This window comes from Arachis ipaensis, chromosome B09, assembly GCF_000816755.2.
Source record: "Arachis ipaensis cultivar K30076 chromosome B09, Araip1.1, whole genome shotgun sequence".
Lineage (NCBI taxonomy): Eukaryota > Viridiplantae > Streptophyta > Magnoliopsida > Fabales > Fabaceae > Arachis > Arachis ipaensis.
The window spans coordinates 123,611,376-123,621,043 of record NC_029793.2 but is presented as its reverse complement, the minus strand read 5'-3'; the positions used below and the strand labels follow the sequence as shown (position 1 = coordinate 123,621,043).

Sequence of the window (9,668 nt, the reverse complement as noted above, 5' to 3'; positions counted from 1 at the left end):
CTACGTTACCAACAGCATATCTGCCAACTTCTCCCAACTCTTATTTATAATTGTGTTTCATGGAAGTGTGTTCGTGGATGTGTCTAATAATTAATATATTTTATATACATATATAAAGAGACACATCCAGAAAATATATCTATAAAGACACTTCTATTAAACACAGCTATAAAAAAGACATTTTTATTAAACATATCCACGAACACACTTTTATGAAACACAATTATAAATAAGAATTGGCAGAAGTTGGCAGATATGTTGTTGGTAACGTAGCGGAACCGATATATATATATATATTCTTAATAATTTTTAGTAAGATTTTTATGGTGTTTATATTAACAAGAGCAGAGGAAAACAGCAAACTGAAGGGAAGATCCGGAGGCCGAAGCAAATTTTGATTGCAAATGATTCCATGTTTTAAGTTTTGACATTCACAATAGAGACGTGATTGACCAACCATTCTCATGCATCTGAACGTGAATATGCCAATTGTTAATAAACCTTCTTTTTTTCTTTTTTTCTTTTTCCCATTTTCCTTGTTTTTCGTATTAGAAGTAGAAGTGGAACTCTTTTGACCATTCGCGCCAACCTCGTCCTTTTTTCTTATTTATAAAATTATTTATATTTATTTTATAGTTAGCAATCGGCATTCGGCAATATCATCACCTCCGTCATCGCATTTAATTCAATTCAATTCAATTTCATATATCTCTCTCTCTCTGATTGGATCTATATTCATTTTTTATTTTCTTCTCTTTTCTCTTTCTCTTTCTCTTTCTCTTCCTCTTCTGAGCTACGTTCTGTACTGAACTAAACAAAACACAGGTAACAGAATCTTCCATTCCAGTTCACGCTTCAATCACTCTCTTATTTCGATTTCTCGTGTTTTCCTCTGATGAATTCTCACACACATACACATATCGCAATAACTTCTTTTCTCTTTTCCTGATGAATTAGTTATGAACTTATGGTGTTTATATATGCGATGAACTTTGCTGTTATTTGATCGTGTCGAAGTTTGAATTTTCGTTCCATATCACTCTGTGCAACCGATTATCAGTGTTTGATTGTTAGTTGCTTTAATTTATATATATTTTTGTGTGCGAATGAATGAATTGATGATGATGAGGGAGATATACCTGTATGTGTTTATGTAGATTCAGTTTCCGACTTTGTACCTAAGCGATTGAGATGGAAAGTAGGAAGATGCTTAGCGAGGCTGAGACTAATAAATCTGCGGATCAAGTGGCCAGTTTTGACTTTGACTTGTTCGTTATTGGTGGTGGAAGTGGTGGCGTTCGTGCCGCTAGGTTCTCAGCTAATTTTGGAGCTAAGGTATCAAATTTACTGACATAACACCGTTTTTATACTGAAACAATTTGTAATTAAGTGACAAATACCTGTATGCTCTCAAATAATATTTAATCTGTATTCTAAAATCGTTTACTCTTTTTTTATTATTATTATTATTATTCAACTTTTAACTATTTGTACATGAAACTTAGTAATCGTGAAGTTATTAGGTGATAGTAGATTATCAATTTGGAGATGTGTAAAATCACGTTTCGTTGTGAGTCAACACTAAAATAGGGAATGCAATTTTGTAAGTGGTCGAGAAGCATATCCGAAGTGCTGCTCTCATGAGTTATGACCACTCAAGAATTTATCTTTTGATGAATGTAATATAGTGTATGAGAGTCTTGACATTAACAACAGATTTTAAGTTGTGAAGTTTTTCAGCTTGGAACATGGATGTATTTAGTAACAGGGAATAGTAAAATTGGAGGCATATAATGCTAGTAGAATTCTAGTTTATCCTCCCCTTCGACCTCCATATTATTCTTCTTTTATTGGATCATCTAATAATATTCTAAAACTTGCTTTAAAAAGGTTGGAATTTGTGAGCTTCCGTATCATCCAATTAGCTCGGACAAGCATGGAGGCTTTGGTGGAACGTAAGTTCATTATAAGCTTGTACATTCTGTGCTACCATCTACATTAGCTCCAAGCAGTTACTTTTACGGTTATTTTTTGTTTTGCGACTTCTTTAAGCTGCATTCGTAGATATACATTAATTTGGCTTTATGCTTCTGTTGTGTTATTGTCCCTCATTCTCCTTGCTGCTCAATAATATCACTTCAAGTACTGAGCAGTTCTTCAAAAATCTTATAATTTTTAAGTAATTAATTATTTTATTTTTCATTTCAAAGGTGTGTGATTCGTGGTTGTGTTCCCAAAAAGATTTTAGTCTATGGAGGAACTTTTGGAGGTGATCTTGAGGTAAGTATTCGATAATCAATATAAAGCTTATAATGCCAGCCATTATATTGAGTTTCTCAGTTTACATGATGCATTATTTTGCTCAGCTGTATATGTAGACCGATTGACATACTTTGCTCAATTGGTGTGTCTTTTCTTGCTGATTAAAGTTGATCTTTTGGAACTAAATGGAAAACAGTACAATTTGGTGGACAGAAGAGTATTTGATAATCAAATTAGAAAACAAATCATATTTTATAATTAGTATAACTATTAATTTGATAGCAGCAAGCAACCAAAATTATTCAGTTATTAACAAATAAACAGAAGGTTTTCTGTTACCTATGAATAACTCTAGGAAGTCTAGGTTTAAGTACAGCCCTATATATTCTTCTAAGCTTTTGCAGGACTTCTTACACTAGGTTCATAAGATTAGATAAGATCTGTTGCTGTTCTGTACGATTGGTTCAATTTCTCATGAAGTATGCGATGCAAATGGAATCCATATTTGATTTTCTCTAGTTGATCTATCAGAGTGTGTGTGTATGTGTGTGTGTGTGTACACCGGTATACTCAAATCATCAGTAGATAATTGTTATTTCAGACTTTCAGTACTTCCTGTATCTTCATTTTTTTGTTCACCTGTTATAATGATTTAAGAAAATTGACTGTGGTAGGATGCCAGAAATTTTGGTTGGGAATTGAGTGAGAAAATTGATTTCAACTGGAAGAAGCTCTTGCAAAAGAAGGTATTTCAAGTATCTTATGATTTTATTTGAGTAGAATTTTTAATCTTCTATTCATGTTATTTGTAGTTACTTCTACCAAGATTAGAAATATATTAATTGTTTTCTGTGAAGATGTTATTATCAAATCAAAATACGAAAGTGAAATTTCACAAAAAGATTAAAAATTATAAGGAGGGATAATAACTTAACATCGGTATAGCATTCCACCTTATTCCCGTAATTGTATTATCTACAAAATAGTGCCAGTAAAGTGTTGAACAAGGAAACTATTTCAAGATATTATATCATCCAGGTTCTGACTGGCCTTTTTCTGATTATATGTATAAACTTGTCAACTTACATTTATTTTAACTTCCGATGAAATGTAATTGGAAAATTTGGTTCTTCTATTGACTTTTATGAGACTGGCCAATTGAGATGAGAGATTAGCATATCTCTTTTATGTTATGTATTGCTTGATATCGCTGTACCTAAGAACCTTCATGAGGTGAACCTTTTATTATCTTTGCTTTTCTGGATGCTGATTCGTTTATAAAATCTTAATGTTTGTCCTCTTAACTATGCTTATATGCGGAAGCATAAAGGAATCTACTAATTACTGGAGAAATTAGGAAACTGTTTATCTATATGTCACTCAATATTAAAAAATTGTGTTGCAAAACTGCAGACAGACGAAATAAGCAGATTAAATGGAGTATACAAGCGGTTGTTATCCAGTGCTGGAGTTAAAACATTTGAAGGCCAGGGAAAGATAACGGGTCCAAATGAAGTTGAGGTGACCCAAATTGATGGCACAAAGTTGTCCTATACAGCGAAGCACATACTGATTGCAACTGGTAGCAGGGCCCAATTCCCAAATATTCCTGGACAGGTGAGTTTTTCTCTTTCAGAATACCACTGCAAAATGGTGCAACCAAGGTGCAGTTGTTTACCAATCTATCTGATTATCATAGGCATATACCTTTGATCTTGTGATACCTATATTATGAAGTATTACTTAATAAGCTACTTACTTTAAAACGTGATACTTGTGAATTTCTACGTGCAAATCTGTTTTAGCTAAGTTTGAATATTTAAATTTCCTTATTGAAGGAAAGTATCTCTCTGTGAAAATTTTTTTTGTCTTGTTTTATCATTCCAAAACTGAAAGATGGAAATGACAAAAAACTTGTCAGGTTTGTTTTGTTTAGAGGGATGCATAATGTTTAATGTGGAATGCGCCAACTAATATGAATGTCGTGACTTTTTGTATATACAGGAGCTCGGTATAACATCTGATGAGGCATTAAGTTTGGAGGAAATTCCAAAGCGGGTGGTAGTTCATGGCGCTGGGTCTGTGTCTCTATCTTCTTAAGATGTAAATATCGGTTAACCTGCATACCTATGATTAATTTGTGCTATGTTGTTTTCAGTTATATTGCAGTTGAGTTTGCATCCATATGGCGTGGGATGGGTTCTGAAGTCCATCTAGTCTACAGGAAGGAACTTCCATTGAGGTTGGACTATAAGGCTCTTATTTTATTAAACTTCATTATTGTGAAATCTTCTAGACAGAGTGGGAAAAAAATGGAAAGACAAGCTATGGGTATACACCAAGTGAAAATAAGACCAAACATACATTTTAAGCTGCATAGCTTCCAAATTGTGTTAGCTTGAATTCTTGCTCTGTATGTTTTTGCATACTCGCATTCTGAATAATGTTTTTTCGCAGAGGTTTTGATGATGAAATGAGAGCAGTGGTTGCAAAAAATCTTGAAGGCAGGGGGATTGTTTTACACCCGTCGACAAATTTGGCTCAGGTATTCCCTTTTGGGAATTTGCAACTCATGTTGAAGTAACTTCTAAGAAGTATAAATTATTTTTTCATCCCTGTCTTTAAGACTTCCCTGATTGCAAATTCGATACACTTATTTTCTAGTTGATCAAAACGGAGGATGGTATTAAAGTCATCACAGACCATGGTGAGGAGCTGATGGCCGATACTGTACTATTTGCCACTGGTAAGGATACATACTAATTCTCAAATGATGAAGAGCCGGACAAGTTAGTATATACATATTGTGCAACAACAAATGCCATAGGGCTCAAATCATTTCTGGTGGTATTTAAGTGTTCTTTTGTTGGCTACAGGTAGGGCTCCTAATTCCAAGAGGTTAAATTTAGAAGCTGTAGGTGTGCAAGTTGACAAGATTGGAGCCATCAAGGTTTGCAGCTTTATCTTTCTATGTTTTGTTAATATCTTGAAAGTTGAACTTCAACTATGTTTTTCAGGTTGAAATGAGCTGAGAATGAGTGCCATCCATATGTTATGTCAGTATCTGTAATATGTTAATTCATTTCTTTTTATTTTAGGTTAAAAAAAATATGAATCCAGTTTGATTATGTATTACTAATGTCATGATCTCCAAACTTAAGTATGATATTTTCTATTGGAATTGTGTTTTGCAACAAGGAAATACAGTGAATAAAGCTAAAAATCCCGTAAGATTATTATAACGTTGATTAGATGCTGCTCTAGTTTGTCGTTAACTCCGGATAAATTATATTTATAAGGAATTTGTAAATCTAGTCTACATACATATGAAGTATAAGACAGACCCATGTCTGCTCTATCTTATATTGTTATACATACAGAACATACACATTACAGAGAAGTTAAGGTCCAAATTATCTAGTATTTTGCTTTGTATGTTCTAGTATTTATTTTCTTCCTTCACCCCCATCAATTCCATGATCTTCATGTTATGCAATGCTTTTGTGAGTGGATGATTAGTAAATAGGTAAATAATGATTGCGATATTCATATAACATACATTTTCTGTGTTTTTAATTTTTTTTCCAGGTTGATGAATACTCACGCACTAATGTACCTAGCATATGGGCAATTGGTGACGTGACGAATCGAATGAATCTTACTCCGGTGGCCTTGATGGAAGGCACATACTTTGCAGTAAGTGTTCCTCTTGCTGAAGTAATATCCCCTTTCATTTGTTTTTTCGTTTTAAATTTGGTGTTTGTCTGTGTCACCAATTACACCAACATAGTGAGGTATAGTATATCAATTTACTTGCTACTCTATGCAGAATACGGTATTTGGTAACAGACCATCGAAGCCGGACTACAGTAATATCCCCTGTGCAGTGTTCTGGTATGATTTTCTCTCTCCTTACTTCTCAGTGTTACTCTTTTTTCATTTTCAATTATTCTATCGGCTGAATATTTCACTAACACATTTTTCTTCTGCAGTAATCCACCACTTTCTTGTGTTGGTCTCAGCGAGGAGCAGGCAATAAAGCAAGCAAATGGAGATGTGTTGGTTTTCACATCATCCTTTAATCCTATGAAAAACACCATCTCCGGGTATGCGTAGACTGTGAATGTGTAGTGATTATAGAGTTTTCAGCCATTTGTCATTTATTGAAGAGCAATGACTTACAGAATTCATGATAGCCCGATCCTTGGAACTCTTTTTTTCATATAGTGTTTTCCTTAATAGTTACAAAATATGTTATTTTGTGTCTTATTTTCAAAGCTTTGTGAAGGAAATGGTAAAAACAATTTTACCTTGATTCAAGTATTTATATATCAATACATTGAATAGGAGCCTGAATGAAAATTAACATGAAGTCAGAATGAAATTCGAAGATTATATCAGACACCCCATGTTGATTTACATAGAACCACCACATTTGGAAATCGGTATCAATCTATTTTAAATGGAAAAAAAAAAAAAAAAAAAAAAAAAAAAAATAAAAAAAAAAAAAATTTTTTTAAAAAAAAGAAAAAAAAAAAAATTAAAAAACTTTTCATAATCATCTCAAAATGCTTAAAATTTTGAAATAGGCGACAAGAAAAAACTGTTATGAAGCTTGTTGTGGATGCTGCGACAGATAAGGTCCTTGGAGCATCCATGTGTGGACCAGATGCACCTGAAATCATGCAGGTATCTATCTATCCATCTTAATGCCCTCACACAGGCTGTTAGTTATGAAGGAATCCTTGGCTATCTGATAAATTTCATTTCCTCATGATGGTTTATAGTTATGATTCCTGATATGCATTTTGATGATCAATAGGGTATTGCTATTGCCCTGAAATGCGGTGCTACAAAGGCTCAATTTGACACCACAGTAAGTTCACATCTTCATGAATCTTGTATTATTTTTGTTAATATTTTCTTAGGTACTAGTGGCTTTAATGATATTGCCACTCCTAAACGCATTTACTAACACATTTCAAATAGTTGTGCAAGTTCCATTTATAAATATATATTTCTCTAATTGCATGACTTGACTTTTTTTTCTCTAGGTGGGAATACACCCATCTTCTGCAGAAGAATTCGTTACCATGAGGTCCGTGACAAGGCGCATCCCTGTTGGTACCACACCTAAGACAAACCTATGAACTATGGTGCAAGTTCAAATATATATTTCTCTAATTGCATGACTTGACTTTTTTTTCTCTAGGTGGGAATACACCCATCTTCTGCAGAAGAATTCGTTACCATGAGGTCCGTGACAAGGCGCATCCCTGTTGGTACCACACCTAAGACCTAAGACAAATAGGTTCTTTGTTAGTATTTGTAAAATGCATTTCATTAAAAGTTTCACATGAGAGCTGCTCAATTCACTGCCTTTTCGTCTTTGATGCGTTATGCGTTCTATTTTTTCACTATGGTCCTGCTAAATTTGCAGAGTCCCCTTCCTTATGAGTGGCTATGACAAATATTGTTTGTTTGACGATAACTGACATTAAGAGTATATGAAATAAGGCATTATATTATAGGAAAGTTTTCAAATGGTCCAAAGTACTTTTTTGGAACTCTCATGGTCCATGTAAAGTGTCCATTGGATTTAATAATTAATTAAACAAATGGTTGTGATTTTCTATGTAACATGTGTTTATAATGGAAAACATTGTGAGGTGTGTATCAAATTTTACGTTCCACGAGGTATGATTTATGGAAATTACATCCTGCTGCCTCTTGACACAAGCTTCTCTTGTTGGTGGCGTGGCTTGGTGGCTTAGTCGTTGGTTTTTTGGATGGCTTATCTTATATTTTTTATTTTTTTTTTGTCATGACCTTTTGTTTTGGTTTGGCTGATTTCTTTATTGAACGGTTAATAGACCTTTTTGGTACATGATTTTTCTTATATTAATTTAAGGATAATGAATAATTTTTAAGTGCATCATTTTTGTATGATTTTTGGCTAGCATTATTTTATGAGATTACAAACTCTGAAACCATAATTGTTAAATTTACAGTCTTTTTTATTTTTTTGGTTTATTATTTAGGCTGAGAAATCCGACCCACAGATAACAAATGGAACTAAGTCTTATACATCTATTTAGTATTAATATAATATAGTAAAAAAATGTGCCACACTCTCTTTTCTTTATAAAGTAGTATTTTTGATTTTTTATATTTGGAACAAATTTTAATTTAGTCTTTAACATTTTAAATACTATTTTCATTTCAAAAAATTTTAAACAAATTTAATATAGTCTTACTATTAAATTTAACACTAATAGTTAATAAAATGACTGATATAGACGTTAATAATATTACTAATTAAGTCATATCTTCTTCTATATATTAAAAAAATATATATAGTCAAAATCTTTTTATAACATTTTTCTCATTTTTTTGGTACAAAATTTTAAATCTTAATAATCAATTATGAACGCTTCAAAATCAAAAGAAAAAATTTTTATATTAGTGACCGTTGGTGGATCGATATTACTTATATACTGAAATCGAATGTTATTGGCTATTCAATATGCGAATTGCTTGTGTCAAATTTAATGGTAGGACAACATTAAACCTGCTTAAATATTTTTTGGGATTGAAATAGGAGATTTAAATTTTTTTTTATTGAAGTATGACGTTTGAAACGTTAAGGACCAAATTAGGATTTGGCCAAAACATTGAGAACCAAAATAATATTTTATCCCATTAAATAAACTAAATAAGGTTCTCTTGGAGAAAATAATATTTGATCCCATTAATAACTTTTTCATGTTTATTTGTACTGAACAATTCAAAATAAATAGTTTTAAATTACAATAGAGATAAACATCAATTTTAAATTATTAGTGTACACGTAAAAAATTACTAATTTTTAGAAAAATATATGAATTTACGTAAAATTAGTGAATTAAAATTGTCCATTTAAAACCACCAACTCATTATATTTATATAAACCAACACATTTAAATTTTTAATTATATATGTTCAAATAAAATTTATTAAAATTTTTAATTTTTTATTCTTTTTTAATACTATTTTTTTTTTTGCTTGAATACTAATTTAAATGTGTTGGTTTTTATAAAAATAATGTGTTAATTTCAAATGAACAATTTTAAATTACATCGATTTTTTTAGAAATTAATAATTTTTTGTTCGTGTATGTTACTAATCTAAAATAATGTTTAAAATTTTAAACTTAACTAAAACAAAAAAAAAAAGATACGAAAATTTAGTGCAACTATAAATATAGAGAATCGAAGAAGGTAGAAACCGTATGTGAATAGTATAAAGTTATTGATAATTATTTAAATTATCAAATGAATAAAAAATTATGGTTATTAAAAAATGTTATATGGATCTCCCAATCACTTTTCTAAGTAAATAGAATGACCTAGACTAGATTTAGCTCT

At 31.6% G+C, this 9,668-nt stretch overlaps 1 protein-coding gene and 1 long non-coding RNA gene across 2 annotated transcripts in view; one reads left to right on the top strand and one right to left on the bottom strand.

Moving 5' to 3' along the window:
• LOC107617909 (glutathione reductase, cytosolic) lies at positions 579-7,427 on the top strand. Its single transcript, XM_016319785.2, has 17 exons — positions 579-825; positions 1,158-1,335; positions 1,891-1,955; positions 2,211-2,280; positions 2,937-3,008; positions 3,676-3,879; positions 4,267-4,340; positions 4,421-4,504; positions 4,720-4,807; positions 4,927-5,008; positions 5,139-5,212; positions 5,851-5,958; positions 6,092-6,156; positions 6,255-6,368; positions 6,852-6,951; positions 7,085-7,138; positions 7,317-7,427. The coding sequence occupies exons 2-17, from the start codon at positions 1,192-1,194 to the stop codon at positions 7,410-7,412; spliced, it is 1,494 nt and encodes a 497-aa protein (XP_016175271.1). The 5' UTR covers positions 579-825; positions 1,158-1,191; the 3' UTR covers positions 7,413-7,427.
• LOC110267368 overlaps positions 7,145-9,668 on the bottom strand; it is a 6,214-nt gene continuing 3,690 nt past the window's right edge. The window contains exons 2-3 of the long non-coding RNA XR_002354880.1: positions 7,461-7,560; positions 7,145-7,301 (exon numbers count right to left, since the gene is read on the bottom strand). This is a non-coding gene — a long non-coding RNA (uncharacterized LOC110267368). The remainder of the gene's footprint in view (positions 7,302-7,460; positions 7,561-9,668) is intronic.